General features: G+C 43.9%; 1 protein-coding gene across 2 annotated transcripts in view; it reads left to right on the top strand.

Annotated features, from left to right (window-relative positions):
• Window positions 1–574: 574 nt before the first annotated feature.
• MAPK11 (mitogen-activated protein kinase 11) overlaps window positions 575–18,438 on the top strand; it is a 76,966-nt gene continuing 59,102 nt past the window's right edge. The window contains exon 1 of one of the 2 annotated variants that reach the window (XM_033959249.1): window positions 575–853. In XM_033959249.1, coding sequence (XP_033815140.1) covers window positions 741–853 — 113 coding nt within the window. In that variant the 5' untranslated portion in view covers window positions 575–740. Of the gene's footprint in view, window positions 854–1,191; window positions 1,326–18,438 lie in introns of those variants that run through there. The other variant, XM_033959250.1, reaches the window with a different exon arrangement.

The following is an 18,438-nucleotide window of genomic DNA, read 5'->3' as shown; positions in this document are numbered from 1 at the left end:
CCACATGCCGGACCTCATAAGGTTGTGCCATTAAGAAAAGTCGTCAACTACAGAAAATGAAATGCAGAACATGAACATGGATTCGTACATTCCTCAAGAAATTTCTTCATAGCATATCTAATACAACAAACTGTATCCTAACTACCTAAACAAGCACGTTCCAGGTAAAATAAAGGTAGAGAGAGAAATAAGTGTGAGAAAGAAAGAAAGAAAGAGAAAGAGAAAAAAAAAAAAAAAGGGGGGAGAAAATAAATACATAAATAAGTGAGTAAATAAATAAATAAATGAGTGAGTAAGTAGATAGACGAATAATATCTTTTGTTTTCCACTATTATGGATTGTTTTATTCCATACTTTGTAATTTTGTAAAAATTCAATAAATAAACATTGACTAAAAAAAAAAAAAGAAAAGTCATCATTTTGTTGGACACGACAGAGCCAGCCAGCTCCTCCACTTCCCCTTCCCTATTCACACACTTGCTCTCCCTTCGACCCCTCTGCTCCTTTCCCATGCTCTTTTTTTGCCCGCCCCTTTCTCCAGGAGACGCGTCTTCTGGCTCCTCCCTTGGCCATATGGGCAGCGGCAGCTTCCCCTCTGTTTACACCTCCGCCCAAGACCCCGCCTCCGTCCCCATTCACCGGCTTCTCATCTCCCCTCCCCCCTGGTCCCTTCTGCTGTATTCCTCTCCCGGGCGGGCACGGAGCTGCTTTCAGAGCCACCTGGTTCGCCGCACGGGATCATGTCGGAGCGCCCCGGCTTCTACCGGCAGGAGCTGAACAAGACGGTGTGGGAAGTGCCTGAGCGATACCAGAACCTGACGCCCGTGGGCTCCGGGGCCTATGGCTCGGTGTGGTGCGTACCGGGAGCGGGGAAGGGGGGGGGGGGACGGGGACGACGCAGGTGTAGGTAGGGGCCGTGCCTGTGCTGTGGTGAAACTGGCTGAAGCGCGCGCGCCACTCGACCTGCCCGCTCGCGCCGCCAAGCCCGGCTTGGAATGCTGAGCTCCCTGCCCCCACCTCCGGGGCAGTTCGCACAATGGGAGGCTGCAGGGCCGGCGCGAGGCTGGGATGCGGGGCTGCTCTGGCTTCCTTCCCCCCTCCCCCCCGCGGGCACGGTGCTGCAGTGCACTAGGATCCGGGGAGGAGGCTAAATCGGGGGGGGGGGGTGGAGCAGTACTCGCAAGCTTTCCGGCTAACTAGTTTATTCCACCTTCTGGGTGGAGGTGAAAACCCAAATCCTGCTTTGCCTCGATACAGAAGAAACTCTGATCACCTCTTGGTGATGCTTCTCTGCGCATCTAAACGACTTCTGTGAGCTGATTAAAGTAAATTAAGTTATTAGCAATATCTTTTTATTTTTTATCGGGCAAGCTGTGGATGGTCTTATTTAAAGAAAAATCAGTCTTTGTAAACTTGATTCGTGGGCCACCATTAAGTTTTGGAGAGGCAAGAAGGTGTATAAAAATAATTATTAGCTGGTAAAGTCGGATCTGTCACTTTTTTTTTTCCTGTCTCTCTTAAATTTAAAATATGGATGTTTTGGAGCAATAAACATACCGTAGAACCAGAGGTTCTGGTTATGGGGCACGTGAGTTAAAAAGTTGCTCTTGAATTTCTGTTCTGTCAACAATTCGAACTCGTTAAGAAACCTGGTGTATCTTAAGTATGTCAGAATCCCGTTGGACAGGTGTAAATTCAGGCCGGGCACTTTGAATAGTTATTATAATACAGTGATTATATGATGATACAAGATGCTTGAAGTGGTGAGTGTACAGGGATGATGAGTTACATTTGCACAATCCCATGATGTGTGTGTTCTGTAAAAGCAGAGATTCCAGCTCGGTCTCTGTTTATGCTGTGGACTTCCTGTTTTCATAATTTTATACTCAGATTTTCAGGGTGTTGTATTAAAGAAAACATCCATACTATTAGGGCAAAGGGTTGTACAATTACTTAAAATAATAGTTTTTTTAAGCTCGCTTGCACCTTATAACATCCGGTAGACTTCTGTGTTTTTAGCTCCTTTTTGTGAATCCAAGTAACTCAAATTGGCTTTCAGTAACTGCATGTAATACCTGCCAGTGCCATGGGGTTATGGTAATAATTTCGGTACATGACCAACTGCTAAGGAAAGTAGTCATATTGGGACTTGCTTCTCCTTTTGGACTGCCTTATTTAGTAGCTTGCTGATGTAATTAATCCTCTCCATTCCACTGTGAACAGCTTCATTTCCTGTAGCTGGGTCCTGCCAAGCCAGATCCCCACAGACAAGTTTCTTGAGTGTTTTCATAAGGTCAGGTGATTTTAAACCAGGCCCTGGCAGGCCTAGGTGTAACACCACAGTCTCCAAGATCTGCAGCAAGCTGGAATGGCCATAGCATGGCATTTCATGGTTAATGTAATCTGTTGTACTCATGTTGGCAGTAAATAATTAGGGTATAAGTTACAAACATCATATGTTTATATCACAATTATAACTGATAGGCCAGCTCAGAGTGTGACTTTTTTTGCTATATGGGAGGGCCTAGCTTTTCTCTTCCCAGGGTATATGGGAGAGGCCACTCCTGAAATACCTCTTACAAATAATATGCTCACTGTGAGCCCCTTCCATCTCCCCCACCTATACAGATCTCTCTCTCAATCTTCACCCACATCTAATATAATAAAACCCTAAGCCGCGCATGTGCACTCCCACCTGCGTGCTCCCGTTTTCATAACGCTGTAGGGCACCACAGGTAGGAGTGTGCATGTGCGCAAATCTCTCTCTCTTTCTTTCTCTCTTCCCCCGAGGTGGATGTCGGCCGCGGCAGCTGTAGGCCGTGGTGGCTGTCGGCGGATGCAGGCCGCGGCGGGCGAGCACGGAGCACGCAGACACCAGCAGCGGGTGGCGGTCAACCCGAGAAACCCCTGACCTACAGGCTGGGCCGAAGTTTAAAGTAGTGAATGTAGGAGGGGCAGGAGAAGCTAGACTGAGGGAAAAAATGATGATGCACAGGGAAATGGAGGGAGAGGGAATGCTGTGGCTGCTGCACAGGGAAGTAGGAAAGGAGATAGGAAGAAAGACACAGGGACAGGGGGAGGGAGAGAGACAGAAAGACAGACAGCGGGAGGGAGAGAGACGAAAGAAAAAGACAGGGGTAGGGAGAGAAACAGAAAGAAAGACAGACATATATTCTAGCACCAGCGGGAGGAAGGGAGACGGAAAGAAAAGAAGAAAGACACAGGGAGAGACACAGAAAGACACAGACAAAGGGGGCCAGGGAGAGAGACAGACAGAAAGAAAGACAGCGGGACAGAGAGAGAGAAACAGAAATAAAGACAGACAAACATATATTCTAGCACCCCTTAATGTAACGGGCTAAAATACTAGTACAAATATAAACTCCATTATAGGTACATGCCATACCTTCATTTATTTATTCAATTTTCTATATCGTTCTCCCAGAGGAGCTCAGAACAGTTTACATGAATTTATTCAGGTACTCAAGCATAATTCCCTGTCTGTCTAATGCACCTGGGTCAATGGGGGAGCAGGTGACTTGCCCGGGGTCACAAGGAGCAGTGTGGGCCTGTACCTACTACCTCAGGGAGCTGAGGCTGCAGCTCCAACCACAGTGTTGTATTCTTAGACATAGTATGGTGAAAGATGGCATGGCAAAACATAGCTAACAGAGCATGATAAAACATGATATGGTAAGACAGAGCATGGCAAGTATAGTTCAGCAAAACATAGCACTGACAAAAGATCTGCTCACTGCCTCACAAGGCAGCGTGAAGAGGTTCCTTGATCACAAACTTTCTAAGTACTCACATCATTGTAGATCTCTCTTTCTCAAATCCCTCCCCATAACTATTTAATGAATCCTCCCAATATACCTCCACATTCCCTTGTGGTATATCTGGAGCATGTACAAATATTTCTACCTGACCAGACATGGCAAGATGCGGGTTCTACCTGACCATCTGTGGCATCCTCAGCTTGACCCCCCCCCCCCTTCTTCTCCCTTCAGTATCTCCAGCTTGCCACCCAATCTCCTCTTTTCCTTTCCTTCTTTAGCACACGCAAAGGAGAGGGAGAGTAGTTGTATGTTGGGTCTCATCCTCCCAAACTGAATTTGAACCACACAAGACACTAAAGTCCCATGTTTCAATAGATAGACCTAGCACAGCGGAACAGGAGAAAGCAGCCAAACATGTAAGAACATAAACCAGAACTCTCCTGCTTGTGCTGAAGCACACTGGGGAAGAGAGGGTGGAAAGAGGAGATAAGTGAGGAAAGCCTGAGTAGAGGTGAGTGTTTCAGGATGAGGGGTATACACCAGAGGTGGGGAGGTGAGAGTTGGTTGTGCGAGTGCCACAGGGTGGAGGGCAGGAGGAAAGGCTACAGTGCCAAGTGGCACTCTCTCCTTGGCAGTAATATCCATTGTGTGATGGATTCAGCCATTGTTTAGTAGAGACATAAGCTAACTAGAGAGTGACCCAAATCAGACATAAAATCACATAATACATATTAAGCCTAAAAACAATATAATTCAGGCTCGGTTCTAAATTCATATTTTTCCATAAAACGTGATCAAGAGGACTCGGTTTTCTTAAGTCATCAAGTTGTACCAAATGCTTTCAAAAAGAGGTTTTCAATGCCTTTTTAAAGAGGTCCAAACTCTGAACCTCTCTCAAACTCTAGAGAATTCCAGAGCTGCGGACTAACATTCATAAATATGGAAGAACGATATTCCTCTAAATGTACAAAACAGAAAGAAGGACCTCCTTAAAAATATATTTTTTTGGCAGATCTTAAGCTTCTTGCTTTAAATGTCCTGCCAGTCGAGTGAAGCCCTCTCCTCCAGGCCACCCAGGCCTACCTTTTAAATATCCTGGTAGTCTAGTGGCCTCTTCTGTGCAAGAGCAATCCCTAGTTGCTCTTATCCCTGCCGGTTCCTCTCCCTAAATGGCAGCCTCTCAAGACTGCCAGGGGAGGTCTTGGCAACCATTTTGAGATTGGAACTGGCATATGCAGGAGTGGTTGGGCAGCCTATGAGGGTAGGTGTGTGTGTGTGTTTGGTTTTAGCCAAAAATGCACTGGCATTTTCAGCTGAAATTGTTTTGGATCCAAATCCAAAATTTGCTCAGTCCCAATAGCTGACTAGGCAAAGACTGTCCGTACAATGAAAGGATTTCAATTTATGTAATGGAACATAACTTAAGAGGAGCGGTATATCGCATTAGAGCAGTTCACAAAAATGGGAGAACGAAAAACAGAAGACAAGCAAGCAAAAGCCACTATGACAGGAAAACTAACGAAAGGAGGGAAATTAATTGCATAATTCATCCAATAGATCAGTAGACAGAGAAACAGAAAGAGGTCTCTAGCCCAAGCACTTTTAATTGTGCCTCAAGTCTAGGCAGGACTGTGCTCAAGTCTAGGCAGGACTTATGAAACAGCCATATTTTAATGGCGACTTTGAATTTCTTCTGTGTCAAGAGGTAGAGTATTCCAGAGATGGGGGCTATACAACTAAAAGCTGTGCTTGCTTTGTACTCGTATTTGATGGAATTGTTGGCCTGTAAAGATATAAGGATGCTGCTGCATGGGACAGGATTAAGGCTGAATATAGGTAGCTTGGAATTCTCTTGTAGTAGAGCACAGTGCCTGAGTATCAGTTGTGAATGACAGCTCATGGTACTCTCGGCTCAATTGGAACTGGCTTCTCTATTGGCTAAAAGTCAGCTATTGGGCCAAACATTTAATTGAAACAACCCCAGAAACTGAATACAGATATGGGGGGGGAAATACTTCTGTATTACATTTTTAATTCATGCTGCTGTACTAAGATAGAGTAATTGACAGGCCTGGGAGAACAGATGGAATGATTTAAGAAAGTGATGAAGCATGGCCAGCTGCTTGGCACCTAAGTTGAGAATGAAAAAATGTGTCCTGAATACATGAAAACTGCAGAAATCCAAAGGATTTCTTTAACACAGTTAAAGGGTGAGAGACTGATGTCCATGAAGATGGAAAGTAATGTCATGACGATCTTATCCCATGAGTCCAGGATAGTGAAACAGTGTGTTAAGGTGAGGACCAGCACCAGAGGAATGGTAGGGTTCATAAGTGATATTGTTCCTTGTGAGCTTGGGCAAGTTACTTAACCTTCTGTTTGCTTGGGCACAAACTTAGATTGTGAGCCTTCCAGGGAGGGAAATACTTAGTACAGTAGACTTTGTTAACCAGAACTCAAGTAACCAAAAGCAAAAAAAAAAAAATCTAAGAAATACTGTAATACTTTAAAAATGAAAATAAAATCAATTTTTGGCAGAAATTTTAGTGTAAATTTGGCATGCCAAACCCGAGTACGCCCATGCTTTGCCTACCACATGTCCAGTAGTTTGTCTGGAGCAGTTTATGGTATGGCATAGTATGGGATATAGTATTAGTTAGGCCTATTTTTAATAGTAACTCTCAGGCAACCAGAAATGACATTTATCCAATATCTACCAATCCCCAAGAGTGCCAGTTAACTGAGAGTCTACTGCATATCTAAATGTAACCCACCTTGGATTAATACTGAAAAAGGTGTGAGCTAAATCCAATAAATCCATATAAATGGTAGAAAGGAGGTGGTGATAATTCAATTGTCCTTTTATCTGTAGTCTTCTGGAGGCTGACATAATACATTTGAAGTGGTGCAGAAAAGGGACACCAGAATGGTGCGTGTTCCGCAGTAGAAGTCCGATGAGATGACATTTAGAAGTCTAAAAATGTATACCTTAGCAGAGAGGTGAGCTTGGGTGAGATGATATTATAATACTTGATGTGTATTGAAATTCCTTAAAAGCAAACCTGCTTCAAAGGAATGGAAGTTCTAGAATTAGAGGTCACGATATGAAGCTCCAAGGGAGTGGACAGATGAGCAATGTAAGGAAATATTTCTAGTGGTACCTGAAATAGTTTGGGCTGGCCTAAACATCAGGAGTCACTTAGGGAGTCACTTAGGACAGAAGCTTCAGCAAACAACAGATGCACCTACAATCAAACAATAGATTCTGACAACCACTCAGACTCAAAGAACCATCAGTACCTTTACCTGCAGGGTGGGCAAGTTTCATTCAAGTAGCTCATTGACCTGAAAGTTGCCCTTGTTATGCATATCTATGCAATACAAAGTGTAATAGTTAAAGGTATATCCAATGTGTTTTTATCGGATTGTACTGGGAAATGATGTTGGGATGATCATGATTGAGTTTGTCAATCCCAGGGGTAGTTTTAGGGGCCTGAAAGTTAATTTAAGGGAGGGGGTGCAAGGCTAAAGGTTTACGTAACACTCGTGCATCTATCCAGAAAACAGTTCAAGAATTTGAGGATGTGGGGGTTAAGCATAGGGGATCTTTAGGTACTAAAACTTGAGGATAGGGAATGGGACTGGAAGAATTTATGACAGAGAGGTTAATGTGAAATGTTAGACTTCATATAGTTACAAATACCAACACTCAAAATCTTACGGCACAGCAAACATACAATCCTGATGAAGTACTCTGAGCCCCTCAAAAAAGCACAACCAACATACATGGAGTTATTAAAAAACACATAAAACAGCTTTCCCTCAAAAGAATCACCTCGAGGTAGGAAAAAGCCTCAGAGCCCCTCCTCCACCAGACGACAAAGCGGCTACTGAAAAAGTGGAGACTATCGCGGGGTAAAGTTAAGTCGCTGGCATAAAAAAACCTCCTCGATTGATATTTTACCAGGAAAAAGCCTTGTGCAATGCAAACTTACTGGTTTTCAAACAAAGCCACCATGAAAAGATTATAACCTCAATAAAGGAGTACTTATCCTTTACACCACATACCGACGATGGCCAGTGTTTCATCAAACATTAGCTGCCTCAGGATGTGAAGGTGATTAGTCTTTAACAGGAACTCCGCTTCTCATCATGGCTGCTCCTCGAACATAGTGACATAGGCATCCATGTGGTTGGATTCGTATGACAGGTTGCAAAAGTGAACTAGCAACTGGAACTGTCTGCTGCAAGTTCCAAGATCCATGGATTTGCACTTTTTCCCTGGTAGCTCATTAAGCCAAAGTTTAAAAGAATGAGGAATTGTTTTGCTTGCAAAGGTCATTTGACTTGTAATTTAAATTTAGGATTGGAGGGGATGGGACTTAAAGAAATAGTAGTTGCCACAAGCTTTTATTTAAACAACTTATAGACGGCCTGTCATTCTACATGGGTGGACAATATAAAACCAATTTGTTAAAAAAAAGTTCTAGTGGGTGGGCAAAATAGTGGAAAGTATTATAAAAATATAATTGCAGAACACATGGACAAACATGGTGTAATGGGACAAAGTTGGCATGGTTGCTGCAGATTTCTGGGTCTCACCGTGTCTGGTCAGGTAGAACAGGTGTTTCAGCCATCCTGCTGTGGCTTTTTTCAGGGTATGTTGTGAGGTCTTCAGTTTGTCTTCATATTTAGTGGGGCTTGAAGTGAATTTTAGCGGGAAAATCAATTAGTCTCTTTTTCTTGTGAGTTTAAAGATGTCCATGAAGCTGGGTTATACTGTATGTTCAATAACTCGCTATTAGAGGATCAAGAGATAATTTAAAGCTTATAACCAAAGACATACGATCTCCTGTGCAAGCCAAAGATAGATAATTAAGTCAGAGGAAAAAGGGTCTCGGTAACCCTGCGAACCATCCACAAAAGATAATTTTCATCTGCATATATCAGGGGTTCCGGTGTCTATCATTGACCCAAAAAAAACTCCTAATAATTCGCTATTTTTAACTTATAATTTTTATATTTGGTTTTTTTCAGTCAATCAATCAATATTAACTTTTTTTAAATAAATAACTTATTGATCATCAAATTGTATGTAAAACTCCTAATTTGAGAATTACTAAAACAGCAGAGTGGAACTTATCTTGATCTGCATCTGCCGGCGTCTGAATTTAAAAAACAAAATGACTGTTCAACCAATCCCCATCCCCGAAGGGACCCGTTTCGCCTATTTCTCTGGCTTTATCAAGGGTCAGAAATACAGGGGATATTTATCTGAGGAAAATCCACTGCTCGACGCCAACGTTTGTCTGACTTAAGAGTATGTTCTCGGACTTCCGCGGCTGGCATTATGCTTGTTGCCATTTTCCGGGTTCTACCTGACCAGATGAGGCGAGACCTGGAAAACAGCAACAAGCATAATGCTAGCCACGGAAGCCTGAGAACATATAACCCAGCTTCATGGGGAAAACATCTTTAAACTCGCTGGAGAATTTTCCATTCTACGGGAAAAAGAGACCAACTGATTTTATGCCAAAATTCAAATTTGTGACCAGTGGACTAGAGAGCTACACGAGAGTGGGTATCTCCTCCAGGTCCTCGGGGATCATATATAGGGATGGGGCGTCTTTGTTTGGCGATCTTTCTGGGATGGTACCTTCCTCGGCATCAGGTTCTTTCATGTAGCTGCTCTTTTCAGGCTGCCAGCAGCGTTCCTTCCTTCATGCTACTAGAATCAGAGGGAAGGCTTCAGGTCATCTTCCTGTAGCATGAAGGAACGGTGCCAGTAGCCTGAAGGGAAAGGCTGGTAAGACGCTGTACGGGCATGGGATGGATGGGAAGAGAGGGAAAAGATGCTGCATGCTTTGGGGGAGGGGTGGAGAAGGAGGGAAGAGTTGCTGCATGGAGGGCAGGGTCGGCAACCTGCGGCTCTTCTCTCATAATCCCCAGACCTACCAAAGTAGCTGGTGGTCCAGCAGGGGTCTTCATGCCGCAACCTCTTGCAGTATTACTGTAAATGCTGCAAGCACCCGGGAAATGTTGTGACAGACATTTTAGAAGACAGCTGCGAAGAGGCAGGAGCAAAAGAGCTGCTGGACCACCAGGTACCTTGTTAGGCCAGGGGGGGGTACCTTAAATATGGTGAGTGGAGATGGGCAGAGGCATTTTAGGGTTGAGCTGCCATGAGAGGGTCATGCTCCTGCCCCTAGATCCCCCCTGCTGAATCTGGTACCCAGGAAGACCCTTGGGGATAATCAATGAAATTACATGGAAAAACTTTTAAAGAATAGTGTGTCTGGGTTAAAAAAAAGGTTTAGACCGGTTCTTGGGGTAGACATGGGGTAAGTCGCTGCTTGTCCTGGGATCACTGACATGGAATGTTGCTACAATTTAGGTTCCACCTTTCTCTTACATAAGAACATAAGCATTGCCTCTGCCGGGTCAGACCAGGGGTCCATCGTTCCCGGCAGTCCGCTCCCGCGGCGGCCCTCCAGGTCCATGACCTGAAAATGTTCCCTACCTAACCTAAAAAGTCCATACCCTATTTGCTCAGTGTCCTGTGAGGTAAACCTCTATCTGTACCCGGTTATTCCCTTCGCTTCCAGGAAGTCATCCAGTCCCTTTTTGAACCCCAGAATTGTACTCTGGCTTATCACCTCTCCGGGAAGCGCGTTCCAGGTGTCTACCACCCGTTGAGTGAAGAAGAACTTTCTTGCATTCGTTTTGAATCTGTCTCCTCTCAGTTTTTCTGAGTGACCTCTTGTTTTAGTTGCCCCTGCTAGTCTAAAGAATCTGCCCCTCTCCACCTTCTCTATGCCTTTCATGATTTTATAAGTCTGTATCGTGTCCCCTCTCAGTCTCCGCTTTTCCAGAGTAAAGAGCCCCAGCCTGTCTAACCGTTCGGCATATGAGAGGTTCTCCATACCCTTTATCATCCTCGTTGCTCTCCTCTGGACCCTCTCGAGTATTGCCACTTTGGAGTTGGATGACGACGGCACACTCGGGGGACCCTTGATACAGCATTTCATGTGAAACATGTCGGGTCAGACTCCTGAGTTTTGGCTGTATTTTAGCTAAGTACATAAGTAACTTACTAATGCATAAGCACTTTATATTTATATTTATTTACTTAAAGTGGTAACGCAGCATAAATTCGTGAATGACATAAAAAGTTTGTACAACATAAAAAACACGCTAAAGAAAGAGGACAGCCAATGATGAAGCACCACGTAAAACTTCTCGCAAATTGAAACGGTTTTTGCGGTGGAGTGGTGGGGGCTGAGGCTTCCTTTTGACAATATTCAACTATTTAGAGTCCAGGATTGCAGGCACATTTATATAAATAATATATCTGCATAAGTGAGATTACAATTTAGGTTTCAGCCAGGTACTTGTGATCTGCTTCCAACAATAGCCAATCCAGGACACGGGGCTAGATGGACCATTGGTCTGACCCGGTATAGTTATTCTTATGTTCTAAGTGGTTAATAAACAACATATGAAATAATGATCATAAATATATATATAAACAAAAATTGTTAATTTTAATTGGACATTGCCCATGACAGAACAAAGCATAAAATAAAAATCATATAATAAGGAAAAAAAGCTAGAAACACAGAAGCTTACATAGCAACATCCTTATCTGTCAGGCTACTGAAGGGACCTATGAGGTGATGATCAGTTAGTAGTTTGTGGCCACATTGTCACTGGCGTGGCTATCTAAAATGTTATAGAGCTTTGTTTAGGCATAGAAGAGGAATGAATTGGGGATCTCGGATGTTTCTGCTATCCAAGATGGAGTACAAAGAAGGAAGACAGATTGTCCTGAATAGAAAGAAATCTTGTAGGATGTCACACATGGAAGCTGGCAGCTGTGTATATTATGCACCCTTGGCCGTGCGGCAGAATAACTGGGTAGATGGCTTGAGCCAGAAAGGCCTTTAATGCCATCAGTTTCTATATAAATATTTCATAGTCCAAAATAGATAATAGTAGATGGTTTGAAATTCAAAGATTTGAATCACTCCATACTTGAATAATAGGTAACATTTTGTATCAGCAGATTTGGTCATAATTAGCAAGTCATTGTCAGTTTGCTCTCATTAAATGTGGGTTTTGCTGATATATTGGCCGAGTTGAATTGTATGTACCATAGCAATTCATTTTAATATAAATTACTCATGTACATAAATATTACTAAAGGAGCAACACCTTGTGATTATCGTACATGTAAATTGCTCTGCATGCCATTGGTTTGATTCATAACATTTTGTGAGGATAATTTATGGGCGGTACAAGTTTAACTGATAATTAATAGTGTTGGTTGATGCTTGGGATGCCTTCCCGAGGGAGGTGGTGGAGACAATAATAGTGACAGAATTCAAAAAGGTGTGGGATGAACACAGAGGATCTCTAATTGGAAAAAATGAATGTTTAAAAAAAAAAACAAAATTTAAATAGTTGCATGTGTTTGATGTGTTGAGTGGTGCTTAGATGATGACTCTGACTGTGAAGAACTAAGCCTGGTGCTGGAAAGACTTGCACTCTGTGTCCCGTATATGGCAGTTCAGTTTAGGATGGGCCGGAGGGGGGGGTTGTGACAGAAACTCCAGTAATTTGGAACATGAGGAAAATGCCGAGCAGACTTACAGTCTGTGTTCTGCAAATGAGAAGATAGTTGGAGTGGGCTTCAACCATAACTATAGTACGGTAGATGGAACCTGAGGATAGTGCTGGACGGACTTCTACGGTCTATATGTCCCAGAAATGCCAAAGACTATTTAAGGTTGAATAATTTTTTTTGATGACTGTACAGAAAATTCACAATAAACATTATGATACAGTGCTACTCTTGTCATCAAAGTTTTGTTTACAAGAAACATAACCCCCCCACCCTATCCATTCAAACCCATGTACATGAAGCTAGAAATAGGATCATGTAACCACACTAAACAAGTGGCAAAGCCAGACGTACACAACTCCCTTCCCCCCGTACCACTATCGCCCGTCTTCATCAAACTAAACAAGTAATCCCTTCCCCCAATCCATGCCCTCCAAAGACAATTTAATTGTGAACTAATGATGAGTGTGACTGTTGGGCAGACTGGATGGACTCTGCAGGACTTTATCTGTCACTATTTATTATGTTAATATTGCATACTGGTTCACATTTATTGCATGTTTCGTACAGAGCATCATTTTAAAGAAAATGCATTTATAACGCAGCATGGGCTTACAATTCTGTTGCTCTAGTTGAATTTATTTTACGCAAGTGCTTCCTTTTTTGAGATCTTTCTAGAGCAGGGGTTCTCAGCCCATAGATGTTAGAGCTGGGGTGGCCACAGACCCCACAAAAATTGGCGGTTGGGAGTTTTGATGTTTAACTTCTACCACATTCTGTGCTGTGTCTGCTCACCTCCTGCACACACTTCACTGCTGCTACCGCCAAACTGCCTCCAGGTCCAGGATCCTCTTCAGGACTGCTGTGCTTGCTGCTGCCAGACTGTGCCATCTCAGGGCTGCCACTGTTGCTACTGTGGGATTGGGATCTCTGTTCAGCTCCAGCCCGATTAAGGTTAGTTGGGCTGGAGCATGACCTGGGGAGCATCAAGGGGAGGGGGGTGGGAAGGACTGGACAGCATTGGGGAGGGAGAGCTGGAGAACACGGGGCTTGTAGAGAAGAGCATTGGGGGAGGCTGGATATCATGTGGTCTATAGAGAAGAACATTAGAGAGGAGGGCTGTACAGAGAAGAGCATTGGGGGGATTGGATATCATGGGGTCTATAGAGAAGAACATTAGAGAGGAGGGCTGTACAGAGAAGAGCATTGGAGGTGTTGGATATCATGGGGTCTATAGAGAAGAACATTAGAGAGGAGGGCTGTACAGAGAAGAGCATTGGAGGTGTTGGATATCATGGGTCTATAGAGAAGAACATTAGAGAGGAGGGCTGTACAGAGAAGAGCATTGGAGGTGTTGGATATCATGGGGTCTATAGAGAAGAACATTAGAGAGGAGGGTTGTACAGAGAAGAGCATTGGGGGGGTTGGATATCATGGGGGTCTGTAGAGAAGAACATTAGAGAGGGGGGCTGTACAGAGAAGAACAATCAGGGTGGGGGCCTGGAGATCATGGGGGCTGTACAGAGAAGAGCAATCAAGGGGGAGCGGGCTGCGGAAACAGATTTAAACTGGCCAAAACATAAAAATATTTTGCTAAAATTCCAGTCACACTGATGAATGAACATTTATTTGTCTGGAAAAACCACACTTGTACATTTCTTTAAGGAGATTGGAGGGAGAGAGGGCAGTGCCACCAGAGGAAGATGTGAATGAAATAGCTATATCAACAATACTGAACATGCAAGTAGAGTAGAATGTAGGACTGGATTTAGAATTTGCGAACCTATAGATAACTGAAAAGTTCACTGACATTTAGAAGCTAGGATGCTGTACTCCAAGCATCAATTCACATGTAATTGCCATAGAATACTAGCTTAAATTGGAAGTTGCTTTCAGCATGTCAGTGGCTGGTGTGAATGACCATGACTAAATGTTTTATTTGTGCAAGTGACAGTATTACAGAATCTTAGGCCTAGATTCTCTAAAGATTGCGCTAAAAACTGATGGGCCACTGTCATAGCCATTACAGTAGCGATGTTAAAAAAGTGAGTCTTTCTCCAAAAAGTGCTCTTGCAAATGAGGCTGGAGGAGAGTAGCGAAGATTCGCTAAATTTGCATGTGCCCATCGCTGGTGATACCTAATCTCTCCTGCCGCCAAGCGACTAAACACCCAACCCCCATGGCAGTGGGAGAGATGCCCAAACAACACCCCCCCAGCAATGGGAGAGATGCTCGCACTGTCCTGCCACCATGCAACCCCCCCCCCCCCAATGCCTCCTACGGCCCCCGCCCTCTCCCTCTTACCTTACTTTCAGATGTCTGGCTGGAGAGATGCCTGCTCCCTCAAGCCAGCTGGCTCGCCTCTTCAAAATGATGGGCCTTCCCCTACCTAATGTATCCTGGGATACACCGGGAAGGGGCCTGAGGCTTTGATGGGCCTAGATTGTTTAAGGCCCCTCCTATGGGTGGGGCTTATGAATCTGGGCCAGAGCCTTAAGCTCCTCACCAGTGCATTTGGGGAGGGGCCTAAGGCTCTGATTAGCCCAGATGCATAAGGAGTGGCCTTAAACAACCTGGACCAATCAAAGCCTCAGGCCCCTCCCCGGTGCATCTCAGGATGCACCAAGGAGGGAAAGGCCCACCAGCCATCTGAAAGTCAGGTAAGGGGATTGGGGTGGGGGTCATCAGAGGTACTGGGAGGGGTGTTGCATAGTGGCAGGAGAGCGTAGACATCTCTCCTGCTTCCGAGGAGAGTTGAGGTGGTGGTGTTTGGTGGCGGGAGAGATCAGGCATCTCTCCTGCTACTGGGGGGTGTCGGTTGGTGGTGGGAGAGATTGGACATCTCTCGTTGCCAGGAAGGGGTGTTGATGTTGGGAGAGAGTGAGCATCTCTTCCGCTGCTGAGGGGCTATAATATACACACGCTCAAGAAGTATACTTCTTCCACTAAAAAAAAAATAGACTAAAATTAATGAGTCTTCATGTAATTTTTTATTTTTATTAGCCACAGTCAAGACACACCCACAAGATGCACTTTTAACTATACCGGCACCCCTGGACCAGTCGCTGATTTTTGTCGCTAAAAGCCAACGCCACTCTTGGAGAATGACTCTGATTTTTAAGAATCCACTGGAGTGCTTGTTTCAATATTCAAGGGCCCATTTGCATGGCAATGTCAGAGATTGCTAGAAAGCTCACTAAAGACCGCGATGAGCCGTTTTGATAATCCTCCACTAAAATGCATGGAGGCTAAACCTTCTGGAACCAGTTTAGCAACCATGTTAAAGTTTTGAGAATCTGGCCCTTAGTGCATAAATGCTAGGCAAATCACTTGTATGCAAAAAAGATAAGTGAATCAATCGCTGTTTTAAAATCGGCTGGGAATCTGCCAACAGCGATTAAATCGCTATCTTTAGTGAATCTGGGCTTTAGTTTTTGTACATTAATCAAGCTGCTGACCTGCTCTGTGATTGTATATTTAGGAGTTTTCCTGTTCTGTTCTATAATACAGTTGGTGTTGGCATCAGTTTTCTAGATATGCCTGAAGAAGATTTTTCAAACATTAGCAAGGGAGTAAGATTTTTTTTGTGTTAGCTTCTTTCTCAAGAGCTCACAGGATTGAGAGGGTTTCAAATTCATGACTATAGCATAAACACATTATTTTCCTATACTAATTTTCTCCAAACATGTGCAGTCTAGTAGTCTGTCTTGGGTTGGGGACATTTCAGAGGTGGTACATTCACACAACAGTCTTTGCAGTTTTTCTGTAGGCTCCTTGCGGCAAATTGTACAGTTGGGAGGAATGATTTTTCTTTGCTCAAATACCAGCTGTTTGGCTTTTTAATATTGAATTTGGTGGTGGAAGGGACAGGCCTTCAAGATTATTAGGGAGTTGCCATAATTTTTTATTTATAGTAAACAACTTAAGCCTGCCTAGCTACCATTCTAAGAGGTTAATAAGTGACATGAAATTGTGATCTTAAACTCGGGAAATAGTCTAAGGTAATTAAAACTGTTCTGTGAACAAAGTGCTGTTTAAGAAGTAAGCAGTGTACACTGTTGTGGGCTTAGTAAGTGGAGCCCCAGCTCTGAGTGCATGGCTGCAGTGCAGAGGGCTTATCTTAAATAATGTAAACAGTGAGTGTGTGTGTCTTTAAGCCAAACACTCAGAGTACATTGGGGAAGCATAGTAATATAGTAAATGACAACGGCAGACAAAGACGCAAATGGTCCATCTCTATAAGTTAATGATGTAATTTAAATTGTCCTTTTTCCTAGATATTTCTGGGCCAGAAACCCAGAGCTCTCTGCCCAGTACTGTGCTTAATTTCCATCTACTGAATTCTCCGCCAAAGCTCACTCTAGCCCATTGGTCTCAGACTCAAACCCTTTGCAGGGCCACATTTTGGATTTGTAGGTACTTGGAGGGCCTCAGAAAAAATAGTTAGCGTCTTATTAAAGAAATGACTATTTTGCATGAGGTAACTCTATATAGTTTATAAATATTTCCTTTTTTGGCAAAGTCTTAATAATAATATGGTAATTTATAGCTAAAGAGACACATGATCAAGAAACTGTTTTATTTTACTTTTGTGATTATGATAAACATACCGAGGGCCTCAAAATAGTACCTAGTGGGCCACATATGGCCCCCGGGCCGTGAATTTGAGACCAATGCTCTAGCACATCTAAACCATCCCAGCCCTCCCCAGCCCATCCTCAACTGAATGGCCATATACGGGCCCAGTACTGGCCTTAGTTCTTCAATATATACCATTATTTTCCGATTAGAGATCCTCTGTGTTCATCCCCCGCTTTTTTCATCTCTGTCACCGTTTTCCTCTCTACCACTTCCCTCAGGAGTGCGTTCCAGGCATCAACCACCCTCTCCGTAAAGAAGAATTTCCTAACATTACTCTTCAGTCTACCACCCCTCAACTTTATATTATGCCCTCTGGTTTTACTATTTTCCTTTCTCTGGAAAAGATCTTGTTCTACATTGATATCTTTCAAATATTTGTCTGAATCGTATCTCCCCTGTCCCTCCTTTCCTCTAGGGTATAAATATTCAGGACTTCTAGTCTCTCATACGTTTTCTGGTGCAAACCTCCTACCATTTTCGTCGCCTTTCTCGCGACCTCTTCAAGTCTTCTTATGTCCTTTGCCAGATACGGTCTCCAAAACTGAACACAATACTCCAAGTGGGGCCTCACCAACGATCTGTACAGGGACATCAACACCTTCTGTTTTCTACTGGTCACGCCTCTCTCTATACAGCCTAGTATCCTTCTGGCAACAGCCACCGCCTTGTCACGCTGTTTCTTTGCCTTTAGATCTTTGGACACTTATCACCCAAAGGTCTCTCTCCCCATCTGTGCATATTAGCCTCTCACCTCCTAGCACAGGGGTAGGGAACTACGGTCCTCGAGAGCTGAATTCCAGTCGGTTTTCAGGATTTCCCCAATAAATATGCATTGAAAGCAGTGTATGCAAATAGATCTCATGCATATTCATTGGGGAAATCCTGAAAACCCGACTGGAATACGGCTCTTGAGGACTGGAGTTCCCTACCCCTGCCTTGCATATATGACTCCTTCAGATTTTCTACTCCCTAAATGCATTACTCTGCATTTCTTTGCATGTGACTAGTCTCTCTCTCTCTCTTTCTGTAAAGAAACAGACTCCATCTTTAGCCACCTTACGCTGTAGAGCATACATGTCAAACATAAGGCCTGGGGGGTTGGGTGAATCCAGCCCGCCTGGCTGTTTTATGTGGCCCACGGTGACTGCTGCATTTAAGCGCCTGACTGTGTAGCCCCGGTCTTCATTTGCAGACAGAACCCAGTACCAGTGTAAAAGCTAGGTTGGAGCAAGACGCTCCATACAAGTGCCTGACTGCGCCACAGGTGTCTGAAGGTGAGGAAGGATCTATACTCAGTGTTCTCCCCAGAAATTTTTTCCAGCCGGGTAGCATGAAAAAGTAGCCGGGTGGGGCGGGATGGGGAAATTTGGTGGTGGGGAAAATTAACCCCCTCTT

The sequence above is a fragment of the Geotrypetes seraphini genome, chromosome 9 (genome assembly GCF_902459505.1).
Source record: "Geotrypetes seraphini chromosome 9, aGeoSer1.1, whole genome shotgun sequence".
NCBI lineage: Eukaryota > Metazoa > Chordata > Amphibia > Gymnophiona > Dermophiidae > Geotrypetes > Geotrypetes seraphini.
The sequence above is the reverse complement of the archived record's forward strand: the minus strand, read 5'-3'. Positions and strand labels throughout refer to the sequence as shown.